The 25,263-nt window shown below is 59.5% G+C and overlaps 1 protein-coding gene across 1 annotated transcript; it reads left to right on the top strand.

Moving 5' to 3' along the window:
* Nucleotides 1-144: 144 nt before the first annotated feature.
* Nucleotides 145-21,028, top strand: PTTG1IP (PTTG1 interacting protein). The gene is made up of 7 exons (XM_058732226.1): nt 145-281; nt 698-901; nt 9,039-9,091; nt 11,444-11,552; nt 15,274-15,448; nt 15,981-16,027; nt 19,117-21,028. The coding sequence occupies exons 2-7, from the start codon at nt 787-789 to the stop codon at nt 19,161-19,163; spliced, it is 546 nt and encodes a 181-aa protein (XP_058588209.1). The 5' UTR covers nt 145-281; nt 698-786; the 3' UTR covers nt 19,164-21,028.
* Nucleotides 21,029-25,263: the final 4,235 nt, after the last annotated feature.

The following is a 25,263-nucleotide window of genomic DNA, read 5'->3' as shown; positions in this document are numbered from 1 at the left end:
CGCTGGCGGGTGGCCCACTGTGGGCCCTGCCCTGAGCCCCCGGGGCCTGGGGGAGCCGGCGGTGCGTGGCCCGCTTCCCCGGACACCAGCCACGTCCCCCTCCACTTTGGTCACGGAAACAGTCTGCAGAGCGAGCGGCCTCCTGCAGTACGCATCCCTCCTCGAGCAGGCTCCCGAGAAGGCACCACGAGGGCCAAGGCTCTGTTGGGGTGTGGAGACGGGGGAGCGGGCCCAGATGCGTCTCCGCGACCACACGGGGCGAAGCCCGAGGCTTCTCTCAGGTGACAGCTTCACTGCGAGCTGCTCTCTGTGAGCACAGGTCCCGTCCAGTGCAGCCCGAGCGCGGGGACCAGCCTGGCACCGACGGCGGCACTACCGGGCCCCGAGGCCACCGCGCCGGACTTCCGCACGGCTTTAGGGTCCAGCCCACCGCGCCCCCGACACCCCTGAACGCCCCTTGAGGCCGCGCACGCGCACTGAACCGCAGCGAGCCGGGCCCAGACTGCCGCTTTTCAGCCGCGCACGCGCACGCGCACGCGCACGCGCACGGAGTCCCGTCCCGGCCGCTCCGGAAGGCGGGGACCACAAGCCGCGGGGGGGCAGGCCGGAGGACCGGGGGCGGGGCGAACAGGGAATCGCGGCTGCGCACTCGCCCCTGTCGCTCGCCCCGCCCACTTCCGGCGTGCTGCTCTTTCAGGGGGAGACTGTCTAGCCCGTCCGCGGAGGTGGAGCGCGTAAGGCTGACGTCTGACGGACCGACGACCGACGAAAGGGGCCGCAGCCACCATGGCGTTCGGCGGCCCTCGCGGGCTCGTGCCCCGCTGGGAGTTGCCTGTTGGCGTGGCCGCGCTGCTCCTGCTGCTCTTTTCGGTGACCGCCGCTCAGGAGCCGTCCGTAGCGGGTGAGGGGCTCGGGGCGGCTGAGAGTTTCTGGGCGGGGCTGGGAGGTGGAGAGGGTGGGGGGGTGGGGGGGTGGGGGGTGGGGGGGGGTGGGTCCCGGGGCGGGGGAGGAGGTGGAGAGGGCGCTGCGTCCCCGGGCGGGGCGGGAGAAGAAGTGGAGGGGGCGGGGGTCTCGGGGCGGGGCGGGGGTGGAAGTGGAGGGGCCGGGGGTCCCGGGGCTGGGGAGGAAGTGGAGGTGGAGGGGGCCCCGTGGCGGGGAGGTGGAGGGGTGGGGGGGCTCCTGCGGCGTGGCGGGGAGGTGGAGGGGGCGGGGAGTCCCGGGGCAGGGCGGGGGAAGAAGTGGAGGGGGCGCGGGGTCCTGGGGTCCCGGGGTCCCGGGACAGGGAGGTGGAGGGGGCCCGGGGTCTCTGCCGCGCCCAGTCGCCGCCCCAGGCTGCGGCCTTCCCGTTGGTCTAGCTGCAGCGGGGGCGCCGGGAGGGGGGCAGACCGGCCTTTTGTCTTGGTTCGGTCGCGGGGCGGTGTCAGCGGGACCCGCAGGATCATCCTGAGTACTTTGCCCTCCCTCTTAGTCTCACTCGACCCTCTCTGACCGAGCTGGCGGTTAGTTTCTGAGTCAGGAAGTGGAGCTTAACCTGCTGGAGCCCCAGCGCTGGTCGGTAGCCGGTGTCCAGGGGCCAGGCCCCTTGAGGCGTGGGTGCCGGGCACTGGTGTGGCGCCTGGGGCCCCACTCCACTCGGGAAGCAGTACTCGAGTTACTGCATGGCTCAGTGGAGTCAGGAGAGCTGTAGTACCGGCCGCTTTGAAGGAGCTGACTCTGCTTCTGCACTCAACAGACCTGGGGTGGGGGTACTTCCTTGGTTTATCTCCCGTTCTTATCAGCCGCCCTGCCAGGTGCTGGGACAGCGGTGGTGACCAAGAAACCCTGAGTGCTGGGTGGGTGGGTGAGAGGCTGCTAGGGAAGGAAATGCATGACCTAGGGCCAAGCTGAGGTCTCGGAAGATTCCAGAAATGGAGTATTGCCGGAGGCTGTCCTCCTGCCGGCCAGTGGAGGGGGGCCGGTCCTCCGACTCAGCCTCCGGGGCTGGTGGCAGGTCAGGGAAACATTTAAGCTGGGGTGTGTCAGAAGTGTTGCGCTGGCTGCTGTGTGGGGGGTACCCGTGTGATCACTGGTGGTGGTGGTGGGGTCACCGGTAGGCCTCTGGACCTGTTTCCAGGGCTCCACAAGCAGGACTGACTTGGGGCCAGTATTATCCCGGCTTGTTGAGTTTTGCCGTGATTCCAGTACAGGACTGGTTTTCTTCTGATCTACTTCCAAATGTGTGTGTGCCTGTGACACTTGGGACGTAGCTCTCTGGACGTTTGTAAGGAGGCAGTGGAAACGCGGTGCACAGAGCTCTTCTGGTTGGGATTGGGTTCCAAGCGCAGACGTGGAGTGGGTACCTGTTACTGCACCGGAATGGATAATCTGCCGGAGATGGGTCTTTCTCAGGGGCTGGCGGGTGTGTGTCTGCGTAATTGGAGGGGGCGGGTCAGGAGTGCCCCGAAGTGACGCGTTTGACCGCTCTGCTTTTTTTTTAAATTTTTTTTATTTTTTTTTTCAACGTTTTTTATTTATTTTTGGGACAGAGAGAGACAGAGCATGAACGGGGAAGGGGCAGAGAGAGAGGGAGACACACAGAATTGGAAACAGGCTCCAGGCTCCGAGCCATCAGCCCAGAGCCTGACGCGGGGCTCGAACTCACAGACCGCGAGATCGTGACCTGGCTGAAGTCGGACGCTTAACCGACTGTGCCACCCAGGCGCCCCTGACCGCTCTGCTTTTTAACTGCCCTGGTGTGCCGAGATGAGTGGCGGTGTCCTTTGGTGACTTTCATTAGTTTTTTAATTAGGGAATTAGATCAGAACGGTTGCCACGTGGCACTGCACTTACGGTTGGTTCAGCCACCCCTCCGCCCTTGAGCTCACGGTGGTTACTCGTCCCGTGGACTCGCCCCGGGTCCTCCGGTCCTTGGGTCCTCAGGGGAAGGTGGCGGACCGTTGTTTCTCCTGCAGCAACTCCTTCACGCGGGAGGAGCGGTGTGCCGGGAGGGTTTCCCACTCAGGTACCCTCGGGTCTCGTTTGCCTTTCCTCGGACGGGGGCACTGTTGGGGCGCTGAGGTCCCCCCTTCCCCAGAGCACGCGCTGTTTACCGCCCGTCGCCCTGTAGGGTGTGACTGTGGCGTTCACATCACTGGTCCCCCTGCGAGGCCATCAGGGCGCTTCGGAGAAACAGCCGGCAGGGGGTCTGCAGCTGTGGGGAAGGAGGTGTCGTGAGGGGTGGGCTCGCGTGGCTGTGGAGGCTGGGAGGTCCCGGGACCTGTGTCTGCCAGTCGGAGCCCCGCGGAGGCTGCCGGGGTTCCTCCGTGTCGGAGGGCCCTGGAACCGGGAGCCCCGGTGTCTGAGGGCAGGAGAAAGTGGTTGTCCCAGCTTCGGCAAAAAGAGTAAATTCACGGTGCCTCTGCTTTTGTGGGGGCCCCTCTGTGGGCTGGGTGCTGCCCACTGGCCACGGTGAGGACGGTCTTCACTATTAAGCCAGCCGATTCGAATGCTGACCTCCTCTGAAACACTCGCCCAGACACACCCAGAAATGTCTGCCAGCTGTCTGGGCACCTGAGCCTCGTCAAGGTGACACGTAAGTCAACCACGACAGGTGTGCAGATTCAACGAATGCGTCACAGCGGTCCCACGCTGACAGTTCGTAACGTCCCACTGTGTGTTGGCGGCATGGAGACGTTAGGGACCCAGGATGCTCTGAAGGTCTTTAGAGCGAAACTCCTGAATTTATAGAAGCCTCCGTGGCCCTGTGGAGCCCACCTTGTGTGGGGGGTGAGACTCCATCCCCGCGTCTCCTCCGTACCTCGGAGCTGCTTGAAGGACACAAAGGATCTCAGCTGTGGCCTGTGCAGGTCGGGGGTGGGAGCCCGCCCCGACTGCTCCTTGCGAACGGCACAGGATTGGGGGGGACGCGCTTCCTCACCTGCCCGTCTCTCGCCGAGAACCACGGCGTTTGAAACCAGTTGTAAGGGCCTTCCAGTGTGTATACATGTGGTGCATGTTATTTGTATGTTCAGACGGTCCGCAACTTTCAAGGGTTCGGCTTAGGATTCTCGGCTGTCAGCGGCGCCAAAGGATGTGCGTTGAGTAAACACGGTGCCTGGAGTTTCCACACGCCGTGTCACCCCGGGGCTGGGCAGCCACGCGGTCCCCGCACACCGACGACCGTTCTGGGCCCACACGGTCTGCCTGTCACTTCAGTACGGTATTCGGTCAACTACTCGAGACGTCCACCCTCCTTGTAAAAGAGGCTGTGGGCCAGGCGGCTGTGCCCGTCCGCAGGCTAATGGAAGTGTTGTAGAGTTTCGAGACCCGGGAATTACACGGAGTTTTGATAGGAATTTTCCCCCTTTGAATGGGTTTCTGGGGACGAAACCCCATCATAAGTTGAGGAAGACGTGTACCATGCCGCTCAGCTCTTCTCTATTGGGACAGGAAGGTGACCAGGACTTTCGTCTAAATGATTTTTCCACCCGATTCTCAAGTGACACGGATGGCATAGGTGCTCTCTGTTGCCGTGCAGAGGGGGCACGGTGTCCGATGAGGGATTGTTGTGCCGGGGGCCGGCCAGGTGCCGCCCTCCTGCCTGTGTGTGACGCGGGCTCAGTAAATGCAGTAAATGCGTACTTGCTCGTTTCTTTATGCTTACAGGACAGATCTCGTCACACCCCTGCTAGTGTGTGCCTTTCTGTATGTAATCGGTGGCCTCACCCGGAACTTTAGGGAAGTACGTGGGTTAGCGTATCCTGACAGAAAGACCTTTTTATCAGAGTGAGTGACGCCCGAAGGTTTCTAATCGTTGGTAAACAGACTCTCAGTGGGGGACTTGTGGAACGGGCGTGTTCACACACAGCGCTGGACTCCGGAAGCAGGAGGCCGTTGTGCTGGTCTGCGGCCATCAGCATGTGGTCTGTGTCCCGTGCCCGAGAAGTCCAACCCCCGCCGTCCGCAGCAGCAGCAAGTGGGCTATTTTCCTTGCCAGCCATGCAAGACGGTGAGGTGTTTTGTAAGGGAGAGAACAGAACGACCTTTTCCCGGTGCTGGCCCTTTTCGGGAAGACTGTCCAGTGTAGGTGTCTCTGCTTGTGTTGAACGTCTGCCCGGTTGGTGGTCGTGGCGGGGGCAGGCGGAGGGCTGGTCTCCGTTGACTCCTACGGGTCTGTGGTCCCAACACCGTGGGGTGGATGAGGTTTACGGTGTGTATCTCGGGGTGTAGTTCACATGAGTCCAGCTCTCAAAAAGACTTTACAAACGAAAACAAAAAAAATTCCCGTGAAAAAGTTCCCGTACCCGACCCCCCTGCTCCCTGTGGCCACTCAATTAAGATTGACGAGAGGTATGTCTTTTCTCGTAGAATTTTTCGACAAGGATTTGAGGGGCGCTTGGGTGGCTCGGTCCGTTGAGCGTCCTACTTGATTTCTGCTCGGGTCGTGATCCCAGGGTCGTGAGTTGGGGAGCCCTGCGTGGGGCTCCCCGCCGAGCACGGAGCCTGCGAGGAATTCTCTCTCTCCCTCTCTGCCCCTCCCCTGCGTGTGTGCTTTGCTCTCGCTAAAGGAAAGAAAAAAGGACTTGAGTCGGTGTGACAGGCAGTCGTGCAGATTTTCACGGTGGCTCCTTGCCTGACTGTTTAGAAAAGATGTCGAAGCTGCCGAAACCTTGAAGGAATAAATCGCACAGCAAACTCCGCATGCCTTTCTGTTGTCAGCATTTCCATGCTTGCCTTGCGCTCCCTCCGGGTCTGCTTGTTCTCCCCCCTCCAGACCGCCCGAGGGTCCATCAGGGTCCGTCGTCCTGCGGCCCTCCCCCTTCCCCCCTCGCCCCTCATTCTCTGGGGCGGGCCTCCTGTGCGTCATGGGACTATGAAGGTCAAAATCAGACAGTTGGCGTCGACAGGACTCGTGAGTACTTGGAGATGTAACGTAGGGCGTGTGTGTACCCGGTGTACCCGTCATCCCAGTAGTGTCATTCCGTCCCCTGCCTGCGTCCAGGACCGTGCGGGGCTTCTGGCCAGCATGTCTCCCCACCCACCCAGCACTGCTCCCCAGTCTGTTCCCAGAAAACGACTCTGTAGAAGGAGCCCCACTTGGCCTTGCCTGGTGTCCTCTACTTGGATTCCAGTGCCTTTGATGGACTCCACCACACACGGCTGTGTCCTTCCCCCTGCACCCCCGGGGGCGCCTGCTGCCGCTGTGTCCCGTCGTCCTGTCATTGTACCGCCGATACTCTGGGCACTTGTAAGGTGCATTTTGTCTTCATAAGCGATGAGACTGGGGAGGCGCTCCGAGACTGCAAGTGTCTTGTCACCTCACAAGCGCGCGGTGGTCTTGGCGTCTAGGTTTCCCACGATGATGGCAGAACCGCAGGCGTTCAAACCCCCTGCTCCTGCTTCTGCTGGTTGGCCTTCTCCGTACTTACTCCACGTCCGGGTGAAATCCTGGAGTGTTCAAGAGGCTGGAGTCCGTGACTGTCAATCCCTTTGATTTTAAATTGTCCCCGTTTGGCAAGGAGGACTCCCCCCCCCCCCCACCCCCCCGGCCTTCAAGCCGGCCTTTGGGTCCTTTAGTTATTTTGTTATCCGCTCCTAAGTTGGTGCCACTTTGTGATGCCGCAGTCTGTCCGGGGCTGATTCTGTCCTCTCTGTACCCCACTTCTGGGATCAGCTGCTTCTCCGAGGAGCCCTGGCCCCTCTCCTGGGGAACTGTGTCTAGACACTGAGGCCCCCCCGCTGCCTGGCCCTTTGGCGGACGGACAGAGGGAGTGCTTGGATGTGGCGGCCGAGTCCCCGGCCCTGGCACAGCCGGCCCGCCTCCGGGCTCCAGGGCACGGGGCTTCTGAGACAGACGGTGCTGTTCCTGTCCCTGTCCTGGCGCCTCTGCGACCCCGCCTCTGAGTGGTGCTGGCAGAGATCGAGGGGTTCTGTGACTTGTCTGTTTCTTTACCTCCGTGGAGCTAAGTTATGTCTGTTCTTTTTCTTTTTTTTTTTAATGTTTAAATTATTTTGTATCTGGGGTGCCTGGGTGGCTCAGTTGGTTGAGTGTCCGACTTTGGCTCAGGTCATGATCTCACAGCTTGTGAGTTCGAGCCCCGCATCAGGCTCTGTGCTGACAGCTCGGAACCTGGAGCCTGCTTCGGATTTTGTGTCTCCCTCTCTCTCTGCCCCTAACCCACTCGCATTCTGTCTCTGTCTCTCTCAAAAATAAACATTAAAAAATTAAAAAAAAATTATTTTGTATTTGATAGCTCACGAGAGAGATGGGGAGAGACAGAGAGAGAGAGAGAATCCCAAGCAGGTTCCACACACAGCACGCCCAACGTGAGGCTCGATCCCACGGCCCTGGGATCGTGACTGAGCAAAAATCGCGAGTCAGGTGCTCGGTCGATTGAGCCACCCCGGGCGCCCTGAGTCTGTCGTTCTGAGAACAGTAGTTGGAAGTCAGCTTTAGTGTAAAGCCAGTGGCGTGCCAGCGGAAAGACGGCCGTGGGATGGCCCGTGACAAGCGGGCTTTCGTTTTAAACAAAGTGGGATCGTGCTTAGCACGTGGAAGGTAGAAGGGTTAGGCTTCACGCGCCTGAGAGTTAGTCCCGCTTCGCGGACGTCATGAACACGCGTGTGACTGAAACGGGAGCTCCTCCCCTGGGCAGACGGGGTCACGTGTCACGAGCGCGTTCACACGCGCGGGAGAGTGGGAAGACCCCACGGCGAGCGCTCCCTCGCACGCCCGCCACGTGGGTGTCGGCTGTTCACGTCTGGCTGGGTCTCCTCCGTCGTGGGGCCCGTCCCGGACCCTCTGGTAAGCTCGGCGAAGTCCGCGGCAGACATCCTGCGCTCGTCCCGGTACCTCCCCGCGCGCGTCGTGACCTGGAGCTTCACGTTTGTCTTTTCCTTTGGAGACAAATCTTGCGTGCGGTGAAACACGGGAGTCTTACGTGTGCCGTTGGGTAAGTGACGCCCACGTGACCCCCGTCACGCTCCAGCACGCGCCCATCTCTCCGGAAGGTTCAGGCCGCCGCCGTCCCTTTCCCCGTGCAGGTGAGTTCGCCGGCTTCATAACCGCACGCCCGTGGAATCCGGCGGGTGGTCGTCCGTGTCCGGTGTCCGTCGGTCCACGTGACGTGGTGAAGGCTCCGTGTTCCGGGCGCGCGGCACACTCCTCGTGGCCGAGCGCCGTTCCGTCGCCACCGGTGTGCCCACCTTCTGTACGCGCGCATCTGGCTGTCGTCGGCTTCCCTGCACCGTAAAGTGGGCACGTTTTCCCAGCGTCTTGAGCGAAGCGCTTGGGTGCGATGGCTGAGGTTGAGCCACCTCGCCTCCCGTCGCCGTGGCGGACAGTGCCCTGGGGCTCCGCCTCTGCGGACTTGGCCTTGTCAAGCCCTTCTAATCTCAGTTTCCCCGGCGCCTGCAAAGTGGTCGCTCCTTACGACTGGGGCGTGCGGTTCCGGTGGCTCACGAGGTGGCACGGACCTCTCTTCGGAGTAAGCGTGTGTGCTCAGCTCTGGGTGCGGAAGACGGCAGCTGCTTGAGAGGGTTTGGACGTTTTTCCCCCCGGCTGCGAGTTCCGGGGCTGTTGGCTGGGTGGGGTGTGACCCCTCCCTGCCGTGAAGAGCGGCTGGAGCCGGCGGATTCCGGGGGGCTTCTCCCTCAGGTCTGGGCGGGACTGGCGGGGGCCGAGGCCTGGCTTTAGTCCCACGGGCCTGGCATTGCCGCGGCCTTTGGTTCCAGAGATTGTGCCGATGAGCCAGCGGGCCTGGGCCAGTTGGGTGCGTGCTACGCGCCCACTTCCGCTCCTCTTCCCCGAAGGTACGTACCGCCGTTGTGCCCCGAGGCCCCTTTCTCCGCACGACCCCTTGCAGATGGGACCCTGGGGCTGCGTGTGCACGCTCCCCGGTGGCCGGCCTGCAGCAAGGCTGGGAAACTCCCGCTGCTGTACCTGGGAGGCTGGCTGCTCGTCTCCGTGGTTCAGAGCGCAGACTGGGTGCCTCCCTGGCCGCCTGGGCCGCTGTTTCCAGTGAGCGGTTCTCAGTGACCTGTTTGTCCTTTCCCCGCAGCTTGTTCTCAGAACACAAACAGGACCTGTGAGGAGTGCCTGAAAAACGTCTCTGTAAGTAGACACCCCCGCTCTCCACGACGGGGTGGGGGGGTGGGGTCTTGTGGGTGTTAAAGGTTCTGCCGTCTGGGGTTTGTGGAGATAGTTTCTGTAATGGGTGTCGAATGCCATTTAGTCTTTCTCAGGAGTAGTAAACCGTCTCGTGAGAACTGCAGATATCACCTGAGCGTCATTAACACGCATGCTTACCTCCTGACCAGGTGTCTGGGCTTATAAACTGGGTTGGGCCCCACGGCTGGGAACACGTGTGAGTGGGCAGGAGGCCTCATTGAGGCTGGTGGGCTTGGTGATGGTGGGGGGGCGGTGTTCAGAAGCAGGATGGGGGAGTGGAGGGCAAGGGGAACGGAGAAGGATGGGCACTGGGCTGGGCGTCATTTAGCGTCTAATCTGCAACTGTGAACCCGTGGCCCGTGCTTTCATGTCGATGCCACTAGAGCATAGAGGCCTGTTGGGGATGGGGACCGTGACTCTGTTTTGCACATGGAACCCCAAGATGGGGCCGGGAGCGTCCTGCGAGTTCCCAGAGGCCCCGCCTGCCGTGGTGCTCAGCCAGGGCTGGGGAGTCTGCTTCCCCAACCGGCCTGCCCACAGGAATGAGGGCCGTCCACGCACCGTGGGCCCCCCAGTCCTCGCAATGTGTCCCGCGTTCTCCATCAGTTGTCCTGGGTTGGGGTGGATGCTCCTCCCTGGGCTTTTCACCTGGGAACGGGGAAGGGTGGGGGCAAGGAGAGATGCGGGCCCTCAGCCCGGAGGGCCTGGCGTCCTGGGCTCAGACTGACCAGCTCACCAGAATTACAGGGAAGACTGGGAGCCAGGATGCTCCCGTGCTGACCCTGCGTGACCTCGAGCAGGAGGGCAGCCGCCCTGTAGCAGGTCCGGTGCTCTTGGCGGTCTCCTCCAGGTGGACCATCCTGGGATCTGACACACAGGCACGTGTGTGGCTGGCCGTCGGGGACCAGCAGAGAGGCACGTCGGAGAAAGTCCGCCACCGTGTGGGGTCCGTCAGGGTCCCTCTGCCCCATCCCGTGTGGCTCCCCGAGCAGTCCCTGGGCTTTGACGCCTTTGTCTGGGACCGTAGGGGAAGCTCCCTCCAGTCGGGTTTTACGAGGATAGTTTAGAGCCACGCAGCCTGTCCTCCCTTCCCTGGCAGCGGGGAACCCTGCGAGGCAGGTCAGGACAGACGGGCCGGGTGGTTTCTGCCCTAGGATGCTGGCCACGCTTTCAGAAGAGAACTTGCTGACCACCTGGCAGCGTGTCGGGTCGTAGGGTCTGAGTGGACCCTTGTGTTTGCTGGTCAAAGACTGAAGGGTGTTGCTACCGCAGCCTCAGACCTTACTGTTGGTAACCCTGAACTTGCTCACCTGTCTGCGCGTTTTCCTGGTGGCGTGGCTTTTTAGCGGCGGATGTCACCGTCGGAAGTCCTCCCGGCCGCAAAGGAGCCTGGTGTCCTGCCTCGCCCTGGCTTCAGGAGTACGCACTTCCGCGGCGGCGTCCGGTCCAGCCCTTCCTTCTGTGGGAGGACGTTGTGGGGGCACACGCACCCTCATCTCAGCAGGCGGGCGGGCAGTAAGCCTGAAGGCGTGGGCCAGCTCTGGACGCAGACGGGTCCGGTCAGAAATGCAGGGCGCAGGGGCCGCGGGAGGCCTGCCCACACGGGTCCTCGGGCGCACGTGGGTTTCTGGAAGGACAGGTAGGGGCCTGGGAGGCCAGAGGGGAGGCTGAGGGCACACTGTGTGCGTGCCCTGTCAGTGCCACCTGGATGGCTCGCCGCGGGCATGTCACTGCAGTAATGTCAGGTCCTGGGAGGGACGCTTTGAGCCTTAGTTGCGTTGTCTTTAACGGCCAGTGCGGCCGGAGAGACCACAGGTAGGATCTTTGTACGGCGATTGCCAAGGTTGCAAAAGTCCACCAGCAAACGTGTAATGAGCGTGGTCCCGCCTGTCCTCCTGCAGACGATCCGAGACGGTGTGTCGGTAAGGGAAGGAAGTAGGGGGGTGGGGCAGGTAGGCCCTGTGGAGGAGGTTGAGGGGCGTGTGTTTGGAGAAGAAGGTTCCAGGCACAGGGAGGAGGCCGTGCAAAGACCCCGGGCGGGAAGCCACCTGGCGGCCTCCAGGACTGCACGGAGGCCGAGAGGCTGGGCAGGGTGCCTGAAGGAAGAGGGTCTGAGTAACATCGGCCCTGGTGGGCGAGGCGGGGTGGAGCTGCTGTGGCGGGGTGAGGACCACGGCCTTCCGGTCAGCCACTGAGGGGGAGCAGACGGTGTGGCTGGGCTTGTATCCTGGACCGTCTGGTTCTTTGGTGTTCACGCTGCGTTTCTGGGGTTTGGCAAACATTCGTCTCTTTCAGTGCCTTTGGTGCAACACCAATAAGGCGTGCTTGGACTACCCCGTGACCAGGATCCTGCCACCCAGCTCCCTTTGTGCGCTGAGCTCTGCACGCTGGGGCGTTTGCTGGGGTAAGTCTTCGTGTTCACGGAACTCTTGCAGAGTCAGTACTGTCTGGGAGGGTCTGGGTGTGCTCAGTTAGCATAAGCTGCCAGAACACGTGCTCCCTGCAGGAAGCCAGGAAGCCAGTGAGAATGTGTGCTTTCTGGGAGGGCAGCCAGGGGTCCCCGGGGTGCCGGAGGCCCACTTGCGAGGCGGAGGGAAGAGGGTCAGCTTGGGGACTGCGTCTTGCTGGCGTCTGTGTGCCTGGAGTCCTGCTAGGTCAGCACGGTCAGGTCCCTACGTTTCTATGTCCCTTTCTGCCTGCGTGTGGTGGATTCTGTAGGCGCTCTCTCTTGGGGGACGTCAGCCCTTTTTGAGATCCCACAGAGACCAGTCCCGGACCAGGGAGCCCTTGGCACTTTGAGCATGAACCGTTGAGGTGCTTTTATTTCTATTTTCTTTAGAAGGTGATTTGTTTAACATTTATGCGTTTATTTAAAAAAACTTTTTAACGTTTATTTTTTGAGAGCACACGCATGCGCACATATGAGTTGGGGAGGGGTGGAAAGAGAGGGAGACAGAGAATCTGAAGCAGGCTCCAGGCTCCAGGCTCCGAGCGGTTGGCACGGAGCCTGACGTGGGGCTCGAACTCATGGACTGCGAGGTCATGACCTGAGCTGAAATGAACCGTTGACGCTTAACTGACTGAGCCACCCGGGTGCCCCCAAGGTGTTTTAAAGTTGAAGCATAACTTCTAATGATGTGCACACACGTTAAGTCTCCCTTCCTGTCCTCGTATAACGTAAACACACACGTGTACGCACACACGCGTACGTTCAGCGAATTTTCACACGAGTCCACAGGTAATCTGCACTCAGCAAAGCATGTAGACCATTCCCGGCGCTCACAACCTGTCCCTGTCGGGACTGTGGGCAGCCAGTGCACTGACCTGCCACCCCAGGGAGTGCTGCCCGCCCCGCCCTTCACTTAAAGTAAGCGTGCTGGTCTGTCCGACTCCCCGTTCGGGGGCATGTCTGAGACTCGTGCGTCACGCGTACCGGCTGCCTGTCTCGCTGCTGCTTGGCGCCCTGTGCCCCCTCTGCTGCCGGGGACGCCCGGGGTCCCCGTGCTGCTGCAGACGTGCTCATGGGCAGCCCCCCACTCACTCCCGCTGGGCACATGCTGAGCAGCGGGATTGTGGACTCATCGCCTTTCAAGAAGGGCTCCTTCAGGCGACCGGGGCTCCCGCTTGTCCCACATCCCTGCCAGGGCCTGGGGTAATCTGTCACCTTCATTTTCGTCCATCTAGCAGGTTTGAAGTGGCATCTCATTGTGGCTTTGATTTGCTCTTCCCTCATGACTGATGATATTGAACACCTTTCAGGTGGGGGCATTTTTGATCATTGGCCTGTGAAATGAAATTCCCACCTTAGGGCTGTGGGGCTGGCCGTACCCCTGACTCGGGACAGACAGAGCCACAGCAGGCCACGGCAGTTTGCGGTTCGTGGTGACTCAGCCTGGGGGAGGGGGACAGGAACTAGCCAGGGGTTGTGGGGGGCAGGCTCTGCCGTGCTCCTGGTTCCCGAGAGAGCACGTGCTTGGTTTAATTGACCCCGAGGGCCAGGGGGGCACGGGAGCCTGCTACTTGCCCATCAGGGATAAGTGGGAACCGCTATGGGTCCCCGCATGCACTGCAGAGGATTGGGTAGGGTTATTTGGCCGAGGACCTTCTCTGTGGGAATAGAGTGGGGGTGGGGTGGGGCTCATGCCATCTGGGGAGACTGGGGGCCCCCACATGTCAGGGAGCACCCAGATCTAGACCTCGTGCTGTGGGTGCTTTACAATTCTTTCACCCACTTCTCGGCAAAATTCTTCTGGGGTTTTACCTGTGATGACTTTAAATCTGTGTTCGTTTGGGGGAAAATAAGATCTTTACCATGTTAAACCGTCGTGCACAAGCAGGGTTGGTGTTCATGCACAGAGGCCGTCTTTCCGTCCTCGAGTAGCACGCCACAGCCTTCCCGCCTAGGGCTGTGGGGACAGGGGCCCTTGGTACTTTCCTCTGTCACGACCAGATGTCTGTTTTTATTTTGTAACTGGTTTTAGTTGCTCGTCAGAAATGCTGTCTTGGAGGTGGGGGGGGGGGTGGTAGATCTATTTCAGAACCAGCTGTCTTACTGATCAGATTGGCTCTTAAAGTTCATTATTTTGAAGTTCTCTGGTCAGAAGATGATGCCATCTGCCAGCAAAGGTCTTTTCTTCTTACACCTGTTCCTGCTAATTTTTGTGATGCCGGCACTTCCAGAACAGGTCAAAGGAGGGAAGAAAACACACGATCTAAAGCCCAGAAGGCATTTCAGATGTAACACCTGTTTCTGTTTAAAGTAGTTGGACAGAGATGCCTGGGTGGCTCCATCGGTCAAGCCTGTGACTCTTGGTTTCTGCTCAGGGCATGATCTCGCAGCTCGTGGGTTCGAGCCCTGTGTCGGGCTCTGTGCTTGTGGTATGGAACCTCCTTGGGATTCTGTCTCCCCTGCTCTCTGCCCCTCCCCCGCTCACGCTTTCTGTCTCAAAAGTAAACAAACATAAAAAAGAAAAGTAGCTGAACAAAGCACAGAGTGTGTGAGGCCAGCGGCCGGCTGCATTGAACGTGAGGGTCTGCAGGCCTGAGTGGGGTCTGAAGGGCGCCGGGCACTGGGGGTCGGCCTCCCTCTCCCACCTGGCAAGCCCCGCCCAGCCACCAACGGGAAACCGGGAAACGGGGGAGACTCGAGGGGACCAGCTCTGCGTGGCGGCCAGACTTTCTAACTTCAGTGCCAGGAATGCTCCACCATCGGGGGGGGGGGGGGGGGGGCGGGGGGGGAAGTTCGCTCTTGAAGCCTCTTCCAGGGCTGACTTAAGTGGATGAGTGAAAACTCGAGTTCTCTGGTTTGAATTAAGTAGAAAAATAGGGACTGGTTTGGGTTTATAAATCCTTAAAAGAAGTTGAAAGAATCGAGAACCTTGTTTTAACTACTTGTTTGCCTCAGAAATTGGGTCTTGACAGGAAATGACAAAATCCTCGAGCAGCCGTCCTCAAGCCCCGGGTGGGGCAGGGGCTGGGCCCACAGGGCTCACAGAGTCTCCCGGGGGCAGTCAGCGCACTTGACCCTTGAACAACGTACACGTGAGGGACACTGACCACCCCCCCCCCCCCCACGTCCTCGAAAATCCGCACACAACTTTCGATTCCCTGAAAACGCATCATCTGTTGACGGAAGCCTTACGATCACGCAGGCAGCCGATGAGCACCTGTGTTGTGTGTTGTGTTCTTCCACACTGTGTCCTTGCAGTGACGTGGGGGAGGTGTTCGTAAGGAGATCTCAGGAAGAGGAGGTACGCCTGAGTTCTGCCCCATAGGTCTTGAAAATGCACGTGTTAGGGGACCCACGCAGTGTGAACCGTGTTCAAGGGCCAGCCGTGTAGGGCCGTGGACTTGGATGTGAATAATCAGTTGAGCTGCACGGGGCTCCCCTTCCGTCTGGAGGAGTCCCTCAGGGCGGGCCCGCTTTGTTACCGTCTGTCAGGCTCGAAGCGCCTTCGGACCCCGTGGCCTGGGTCTGCGTGGTTGGCCGGTAAACTGTTCTCAAGTCCCACGAACATGCCGAGAGACCTAGGAGGGGCCCCTGTGCGGGCTGCGGCCTGCCTGTGGGGGAGGGGGCGGCCCCGCTCCCGTCCTGACCCCCGGCTCCCTCCCGCTGGGATTTGCAGTGAACTTCGAGGCGCTGATCATCACCCTGTCGGTGGCGGGGGGGGCCGTGCTGCTGGCCTTGGCCGCGTGCTGCTGCCTTTGCTGCTGCCGCAGGAGGAGGAGCCGGAAGCCGGATAAGGAAGAGGAGAAGGCCGCGCGGGAGCGCGAGGAGCGCAGGGTCCGGCAGGAGGAGAGGTGAGGTCCCCGTTGGCTCGGGAACCCGGCCTGCGCGGCCCTGGGAAACGACCCCTGCCGTGGGGTGCACCCCTATGGGTTGTGGCACAGGGCGAGGGAGGCGGGTCTCCTGTCCCTGCCTGTGGAACGGGATGGTGGCCCGGAGAGGCGCTGCCGCGTCAGGTCCGCTGCCAGTGGGGGCCGAGGCCCTGCGGGTTTCTGCGCTGTCCCCGCAACGCCGTGTGCCCCTAAGTAAAAACTAACGTTTGCGTGTTCCCAACCTTCCTCAGAATCTGACGTCAGGTTTTTCTTTACGTGAAAAATATTTTTAAAAAATAGTCTTGGATATTTGAATTTCTTTTGTTGAAACTCAGAATCAAAGGACGTGATGCTGACACAGCCTCATGCTGCCTGGCCTGGCGGCTGGGTTTGTCCCCACCCTGGTCCCTGGTCTCTTCCCTGGAAAAGAGGACAGACCCCCACTCTGCTGAAGGTGCGTCATTTAACATTGTGTTATATTTTGGTGCTAAGTGAGATTTCTTTGTCTTTTTAGGAGAGCAGAAATGAAATCCAGACATGATGAAATCAGAAAAAAATACGGTAAGGATCGACTGACTGCACGCATCTTTTGTTTGGCTGGGAGTGGGTTCCGGGCCGTGAGACGTGACTGTAGGGTCTGGGCTGAGGCTTCCGGGAGGAGCGGTTGGTTCTAGACCGCGCGGTCCGGAAGGAGCTAACTCCACGGAATGTCTGGAAAGGTGAAGCCTTAGGGTGTTTACTCTCAGCTGGATTCCTGAGCGCCTTTTTTTGCTGATGAGGGGGCGGAACTTGACGGGTCCCTGTGGCCTCCCCTGCGCCTGGTGCCCCCGCTGCTCCCGCACCTGACTGCGGGCCGCGCGCCTTTTAAAGGAGTTAGCCGGAGGTCTCCGTGCCGCCGAGTGATTCATCTGGTTTTGGTTTTTGTTTGGAGGGATTTGGGGGGGATACTAATGTTTTAGTCCGCGAGAGCATTCAATCTGCTCCCGGGTTGAGTTGGTTCTCTGCTGATTCCCACATCCGCGGCCATGCTGTTGTTTGGGGCTGTTGGGATTGCTGGAAGTGGCCGCACTGCGCTCTCGCCGATGCCCGCCGCGGGGCCTCCAGCTCTGGGCCGCGGTGCTTTTGTGGACCTCACGGCCTGAGCAGTGTTTGCTGTGTGTCGGGTGCACCTGGCAGCTGGGCTCAGGGCTGAATCTGATTAGGAAAATTGCAAAATCTCTTCTTTCCTTTTTTTTTTTTTTTTTTTTTTATCGGAAAGTTTGTTTTGAGAGAGAGAGAAAATCCCAGGCAGGTTCTGCACTGTCCGGAGAGGCCAACGTGGGGCTCGATCCCACAGCCCTGAGATCACAACCTGAGCTGAAATCAACAGTTGGATGCTGAACCGTCCAAGCCACTGTGCCCCTCAAAATCTTTTCTAACTAACGCCCTCTTCTTGGAGTTCTGTGTCTGTACAGGGAACACCCTGTTCTCGTGGTGTTTTCAGGTCCTGTGCACTAGAGCAGTGGGTCCTGGAGCCTCGGCTCCCTCTGGTGGGCTGCTGGCCGTGCGGTTGACTCGGCACCCCCACCCAGCACTGGCTGGCCCCTCCGTCCACGCAGGCCTCCTCTGAGGCCCTGTGTCACGCCCTTGTGCGTGTCGCCTCAGGCTCGCGTCGACCCTGCCAGCCGCCAGGTGTGGGTTCTGGGGCCCGAGGCTGCCCTGACCACCTCTCCCCCTGCCGTTGGGTCTCCTTGGTTGCAGGTGACATGTCCAGCAGCTGCTAGAGCCTTCCCTCGTGTGCTCCCGCCCCTCGGCTTCCTCTGCCAGCTGGCCCATCAGGCCCCCGGTGCCCACAGCACTCACCCGGTGTCGGGTGCTCGTTCCCAGCCTAGGCAAGGGCGGAGTCCCGCGTGGGTGATGTCGTGTCAGTGGTCGTGTCGGCACGGTGCCGTCTGTCCCCGGTGCCTCTTCCAGGCGCACGTTCGTGCCCAGTGAACGCCCGCTGTCCTTGGCACGGGCACCTTGCTTCACGATACTGAAGTGTTGAAAGGAGCTTGTTGGCACCTGACTGACGTTACCGTGAACGGCGAGAGAGACGTGTTCGCGTGCACTCACACACAGACTCCACCACGGTGCCTTTACCCCCAAGCACGAGTAGCATCTAAAGTCTGCCCCCTCTGCAGTGTCCCACTTGCCCGGTGTGTGCGAGGCCAGGTGGCGCCTCGGGCCGGGGCTCCTGGCGCGGGGCGTTCTCCGTGACCTTCACCGAGGCCCTTCACTCCTGCGTTTTGATGGTGCGCCAGGCCCTGAACTGCCCTGAGGAAGCCAGCTTGTGCCTGTTTACATAAAGCCCACCTAACGGACTGGACTTTGTGAAGACCCAGCCGCGTGGAAGAATTCCCGGGGGGCCCCCAGGGGGGAGACGGACCAAGGCACGCGTACTAGCATGGAGGAAACCCTTGCCTTGGTTTCAGAGGCATCTGGTTTCCTAATCACAACACGGTCTCTCCCCTTCAAACCAGAAGTAGAGCTGGGAGCTGCTCCATTCGTCCAACACGACTGTGTTCGGCAGCTGGCACGCGGGCTCCCTTTACCACAACCGCCGTGGGCTTCCTCCCAAGGCCAAGGCGGCGGTCCTCCCCAGACGGGCCACCCTCCCGCCTCCGCGCTGGCTGCCCCCCCACCCCCCGCCCCCCCCCCCCCCCCCCCCACAGCACATACGCTTGGTGCAGCAGCTCCAGAAAAGTGTGGGCGATACAGGATTTTAAAGAGAGGGAGAGACTGTGTGCTCAGAACTGCAAAGAGAAAACTCCTAGGCCTGAGCGTTTAGCACCAGAGATGTATTTTTACAACTGCGTTATATTAGCCACGTCAGAGCGCTTGGTGGTGGTGAAGTGGACAGTCACCTCATTGTTTCGTAGCCTTAATTCTAAGGACATTTAGGGTGTTTTTGTTAACTTCTGTATATTAGCCAATCGCTGTGGGGAGAAATAATGGCTGTTTCTTAATTCCTCTTTGAGAGAATTAGCCAGTAAGTTTTTATTTCTTTAGGTTTGTTTTTCTTAGAATGATTGTTTCTGGTAAATTTTATTTCAATTTTATTTATTTATTTATTTTTTTAATTTATTTTTGGGACAGAGAGAGACAGAGCATGAACGGGGGAGGGTCAGAGAGAGAGGGAGACACAGAATCGGAAGCAAGCTCCAGGCTCCGAGCCATCAGCCCAGAGCCTGACGCGGGGCTCAAACTCACGGACCGCGAGATCGTGACCTGGCTGAAGTCGGACGCTTAACCGACTGCGCCACCCAGGCGCCCCAATTTTATTTCAATTTTAAAGTCACCTGTGGTTTGACTTTCAAAAAGGTTAAGCGTAGGGACGCCCGGGTGGCTCAGTCGGTTAAACATCTGGCTCTTGATCTCAGGTCATGATCTCACGGTTTGTGGGATCGAGCCCCTCCTTGGGATTCTCTCTCGCGCGCGCAAAATAGATAAATAAGTAGAAATAGTTGCAAAAAAAATAAAAAGGTGAAGCGTGGTGCTTGAACCTGCTCCAAACACCCTTTTTCTTAGAGCCACAGTGAGTGTTCACAAAACACTGAATTGTGTTGTGTCCCTTGGACTTCGTTTCCTGCCGTGTGAGCACATTTATAACCAGGTCTGTTTTGTTCCAGGTCTGTTTAAAGAGGAAAACCCGTATGCCAGGTTCGAGAACAACTGAGCCACGCGCCCAGCAGTCCCCGCGCGGCTCCAGGGAGCACGGCGCCGCCGCCTTGCGGACCCGCGGGCTTCCGTTCCCTCTTCTGTATCTGTATTTAGTCACTGCAGACACGAAGCTTTTCAGGGGGGTCGGTTGGTTGTGTTGTTACTTCCAGGAGGCAAAGCCCACATCCTGCTACCCTTCTCCGCTGGCGAAGCCAACCGCGGACCGGGCAGCCGGCCTCCGTCCCGCCTTCTGTCCTCGCGTCCCTGTGCCCGACGGCGCGCTGTGCGCGCGCGGCGGGGGAGGAAGGGCCCCTGTCACCCCGCCGCCCTCCATCACCCGGCTGGCGGCTGTGCGCCCTGCGTGGCAGCCCCCCCGGGGAGCCGGGCACCCAGACGCAGTCTGCCGGGCCGTGCCTTCTGACCCCAGCCGCTCTGAGCAGCGTCCGGGAGAACTTAGATTCACCTTAAATCTGTGTTTTGTTCCGTTCCGTTTCATTCCGTTTCAAATAAGTCTTGGATTTCATTCCTCCACCAAAGGTGTTTCACCAAGAAATTTTACTGTCAAAATTCAGACCGCTTACAGGACAATTTTTAAATTTTAATTTGTATTTTTACCGGAACACCAAGATTTTTTTCCAGTGAAAACTTGAATAACAAATGAAGCATTAGAGCCCCCTGCGGGGGCAGCAGCAGGTGCTCTGGGCCGTGGGCCTGGAGGGGCCATCACCGCCCCGCTCCCTTTTCAGCCCTGGTGACGGCCGGCGCCGGGTCCTGTGTGTAGCCACACCAGGCTCTCCCTAGTCAGGCCGTCTGCAACATGGTCACACAGGGACCACGGGGTCCCCAGGCTGTCCGAGGAGGAAGGGACCATGCCCCGTGGGCCCCTCTGTGGGGCTCTGCCCACTGGGGGGTCAGGCAGGGTGTCCAGGGCCGGCCAGAGGGATTTCCACGTGCTACACGGAGACACTGCTGACTGCCCTGCTTGTCACACGACCCCTAGCTTGGAACCGCACTCTTCTGGCTGGGACGCTGTCCGTGGCCTCCGGGTACACCCTGCGGTGCCTTCCGTTGGCCCCAGGCCTTTCAGAGCAAGATCTGTGGCTTCAGTAAATGACCACATCCTTCCTATCGGGGATGCAGACCGTGGAGTAACTGTGTGAACTGCCTCTCTTCACTCTGAAAATAGTCCTGGTGGCCACCGCCACATTTCTTTGGATTAGGAAGATGTTTAGCTTCGGGGAGGTGGGTCGACAGGTGCATAAGACAAACGATGTGTTCCGCTTTCGCACTCGTGACTGTGCCGTCGGGGACCGCTCTCCGTGTCACGGAAGGTTCTCATACAGGTCAGTGTGATCCAACACCCCACACCCCTCGACAGCCCCCCCGCCCTCCCCCCCGCCCCCCGCCACGTCGGCCTGTGCCGTGAGGTGACCGCGCTGTCCTGCAATGTCCATAAGCTGAGACACTAACTGTACAAACTCTTGACTATCTCTTTCTGACTTCTTGGGCATTTGATAGCAATTTGAAGTATTACGAAACATTCCTAAGTATTTTATAGCAGCCTGCAGATTTTGACTTTCTACTTTTATTCATAAGAAAAACTCTGTAGCAGACTCCAGCAGCCTTTGTGTTAATACAGTAATGTACGTGAGGTCACGCTGTGTCGTGAATGGTGTGGGGCTGTGCCCTGTTCACACAGCGCATTTAGTCCCTTCGGGGTACCGAGGCCACACCAGCACATCTGGGAGGCTGTCCTGGTCCCCGCATTTTATAAATAGTCCTAAGAGCACCACGTGTTGTAACCTCAAGGAGACCGTCAAGTTCAGAGTGCCTTAATCTTAACCAGTTTCCAATAAGTGGTTTAATACACGCTTTGTTGAATCCACTGTGTCCTCGTGTCTCATTTCTCCGTGGCGTTAGCATGATCACCTGGAGGGCAGCAGGTAGACTACAGAGAGATTCTGGCCCGCCCCGGGATGTGTGAGCAATCGCGGCTTCGGTGCCATGGCCCAGGGGGCGGCCGTGCTGTGTCCCCAGGTTGTCCTCCCCCTCCCCTGCTGGCCACCCCCAGCTGTCTGCTGTCCACGAGGCAGGTTTTCTGCCCTGCCCCACCAGCACCTTCCTTCTGCTCTGCTGGAATCAGATACAAAGAACTCTGGGAGAAAGCAGTTCTGGCTTTGAGCTTCGTGTACTTGGCTCGGCTGCCGATAGAATCCCTCCCTCCCTCCCTCCCTCCCTTCCCCGGGGTGGGGGGTCCTCACTGCCCGGCTACTGGGGAGCACCCACCCCCCTTCTGAGTTGCTGCTGGGCTGGCTGAGCCTCTGGGACTTCCTCTGTGCTGCGAGGGCAATGTTGCGCAGGTAACGTGTCTGCCAGGGCCGTGGTCCCTGTGGGAAGTGTGAGCCCACCGACGTTGCTGCGCCGCAGCCATGCTCAGCCACAGGGCAACCCCAGGCTCTTCTGGGAAGTCTAGAACGGGGGAGTGTGAGGTCGAGATGTAGTCCTGGGGTGTCCCCGTGCCTGGCACGTCCCTAGGTGTCCAGTCCACTTGGGAAACTCACTGGTCTTGCACTCGTCAAAAAAATTTGAGGAGGCGCCTGGGTGGCTCAGTCGGTTTAGCATCTGACTTCGGCTCAGGTCATGATCTCACATTTTGTGAGTTCGAGCCACTCATCGGGCTCTGTGCTGACAGCTCAGAGCCTGGAGCCTGCTTCGGACTCTGTGTCTGTCTCTTTCTGCCCCTTCCCCACTCGTGCTCTTTCTCTCTCTCTCTCAAAAATAAACACCCACGATTGGATGGGTGATCGGTGGCCACCTCCCACCAACTGGCTCTCGGTGCCCTTCCAGAGCCAGTCTGCGTCACGGGGCTCCTGGTCTGCTCCGTCAGCACGTGGATCCGTGCACGTGGCCGCCGCCTCCCCAGGGGCCTCGGAGCGCCTCGTCCCACTGTCTGCTTGGCAGGTGCTGGCTGTTTCCATTCCTGTCTGTCCTTGCTGCTTTGTGTGAGCTGTGGGTCAGTTTCCAGGAGTAGAATTCTGGATCACGGCGTCCGTGATGCTTACGAAAGCGTTGGCAGGATCTGCCCATTAGCCTCCAGACAGAGGGCAGCCCCCTCGAGGAATCTGTGCTGTTTCGCAGGCTGGAGGTAAGCGGCCCCGTGTGACTTTGCCCAGTCCTCACCTGAAGGTAGGTTACTCTGAGCAGTTGTCAGGCTGCGTGCCTGTGCGTGTGGTGCGGTCGGGGACGGACAGGCTGAGCCCAGGCCATGCTGGGGTGCTGGCGTTGACGTGGCTGCTGGGTTGGGTCCGCTGCTACAGGAGGTCTGGGGCTCCCTGCCCCCTCCGCCCATCCACACCCCAGTGCCCTCCTGACTGCCCTGCCGTGCAGGCCACTGACCCCGGCGACCGCATCCCGGTCAGGCCGTGGCTGATTCGATGGCGGTTCTTGGCGTCTACCCCACCGGGACCAGCAGGCGCCGGTGAGGCCCGGGACTCGTAGACAAACTCACGGTGGCCGGCACTTAGCAGATAGCTGCATGTCTCACGGTCATCGCTGCCACCGGAGAGCCGTCTCTGGCCACGTGTTCGCTTCAAGGAGCCAAGGGATCTGGCGGCAGCCACAACTTTGGGGCTTACGGGGCCCCTGGTACAAAGGTGTCTGGCCAAGCCCGCTGGGGGCAGGGGGCACTGACTCCCCGCGTGGGTTGCTGGGAGCGGGTGAGGGCACAGTCTTGCCACGCCCCTCATCCCCAGTCCCACGCACTCTGCTGGGGACCCAGCCCCCAAAATGGTCTTGGAGTCCAGAGGATCTGCCCAAGTATAAAAGCGGCTCGAGCTGCATGGACTTATGGCCCCAGCTGCTACGTCGGGTGGATGGCAGTGCGTCTGGTGCCTCCAAGTCCAGAGACGTGTCCCCGCTGGCAGGGCTCTCCCTGTGCCTCTGGCCCCGGTGGGCAGGAGCAGGGCAGCCAGCCTGACGGGGACGTGACACTGTCACCTCTCCTCGATGCCACTGCCGGGAGTCAGTCAGTGCACAGGGCCTGGGCGTGCCCCTCCCCTCCCCAGGGCCACATCTGGCACGTCCGGGGTCGGGAGCTGCGATCCCGCGAGCGATTCCATCCAGCCATCTCTGCCGCTTCTCCTGGGAGCCGAGAGGAGGCTCCAGTGTGGATCCCTCCCGCGCACAGAGCAGACGCCGACCCCACAGAGGAGCCCGGGGGCGCCAGCGCGGCCTCGCATACTTGATGGGTTTTCTGCTCGCAGAGCTAAAGAATGATGCTTAATTTGGTTTCGGACCAGCTGTCTCTTTTTAAGCCCTGAAAACTAAGGATAATCCCTCCCTACGGGTAAGTCACTAAACGCAGTCCGTATGACATTGTTGTTTGTTTGTTTTATTTATTTTTGAGAAAGCACGAGCAGGGTGGGGCAGAGATGGGGGGACAGAGGATCTGAAGTGGGCTCTGCGCTGACAGCAGTGAGCCCGATGAGGGGCTGGAACTCAGGAACCGCGAGATGGTGACCTGAGCCGAAGTCGCACACACGGCCGACCGAGCCCCCCAAGGCGTCCCTGTCCTGTAACATCAAGTCCTTTCACAGATTCTAGCTCCCCGTAAGTGTGAGGAGTTTTCTCGGAGAGTGCACACTGGGATGGGGTTTTGCAGGCATTTGGGGTGAGGTTGGGATGATGGCTAGGCTGGACGCATCACAATAATTGAATTTTTCTGGGGCGCCTGGGTGGCGCAGTCGGTTAAGCGTCCGACTTCAGCCAGGTCACGATCTCGCGGTCCGTGAGTTCGAGCCCCGCGTCAGGCTCTGGGCTGATGGCTCGGAGCCTGGAGCCTGTTTCCGATTCTGTGTCTCCCTCTCTCTCTGCCCCTCCCCCGTTCATGCTGTGTCTCTCTCTGTCCAAAAATAAATAAAAAACGTTGAAAAAAAAAAAAATTAAAAAAAAAAAATAATAATTGAATTTTTCTAAGAGGACGTTGTTTCCCGGCTGCCTCGCGTGCTCAGGATCGGCGAGCGCTGTCCCTGCCGCAGCTGCTGGCCGCTTGGCTGACCGCCTTCATGCTTCCTTTGGTCAGAGCCCTCTCTGGGGTCTCCAGTCTCTGGCCTCCTCCCCTCTCTTGGAACTTGATCTTACGCTTTCGAGGTTTTATACGTATTCGTTCCTCTTATTCTACTCACAAGTGACCCACGATTGGCAAAATTAAGTCACTGAGTATCTCAGACAGGACAGAGCACTGGAATTTTCTGTATCCCTAATAACGGCTTTGCCATTTTTCTTGTTTTCAGCATTTTTACAAAATCATGAGGGTCACCTCTGGCTACTCAGAGGGTCTCAGACACTCACGTGTAGAGGGCAAGGGGGGGTGGGGGAGGGGTGCTGCCAGCTGGGATCCCAGTGGCAACTGGGACACGGGACAAAACCTGAAGAGCAGTTAACTCAGCATAAAGCATAGTTGACTCGGTCAGGGTAAAGGGTACTTCACTCGGCTTAAAAAATTATTAACTAGGCATAAGGTACGGCTAACTTGGTATGAATAACAGTTAACCCAGTATAAAGAACTGTTCACTAGGCGTAAAGAGTAGAATAGTTGACCTAGTATAAAGAATTGTAAATTTGGTGTAAAGAATAGGAGAGTTACCGCAGCGTGAGGGATGCCGTGTGCACCACGGACCGCTGCACGGTACCAGCGGGGGAGCTTGCCCCTCAGGGCTGGCACCTTACCCCTCGATGATGGGATCTTAGGAACCGAGAGTTCAGGGTGGGAGTGTAAGGTTGGGTGACTTCCTCAGGAGACCTGTGCCCGTCCCCAAGGAGGTTCCCACCGTGCTGCTCTCCCGGGTGACTGCCTCCCGGACGCAGGCCCAGGGAGGAGGGGCAGGCAGGGGAGGGGACCCAGCCCTCGAGAAGCCTGCGTGCTCAGCCCCGGGGCTGGGATGGGGCGGCTCTGAACTCCAGGGGCCCAGGCGACATCCTTAGGACGAGCTGTTTCAGAGGGCCCGAGGGGAGCCTTGTCCTGGGCTTCGAAGATGCAGTGCCCTTGGGTCAGGATCAGAGCGGGGCAGGCCAGGCACTGTGGTGGGGGCGGCTGGTGCCCTCCTTCCCCTGGACAG

The sequence above is a fragment of the Neofelis nebulosa genome, chromosome 5 (assembly GCF_028018385.1).
Source record: "Neofelis nebulosa isolate mNeoNeb1 chromosome 5, mNeoNeb1.pri, whole genome shotgun sequence".
Lineage (NCBI taxonomy): Eukaryota > Metazoa > Chordata > Mammalia > Carnivora > Felidae > Neofelis > Neofelis nebulosa.
This window is presented reverse-complemented; position numbering and strand designations above follow the sequence as displayed.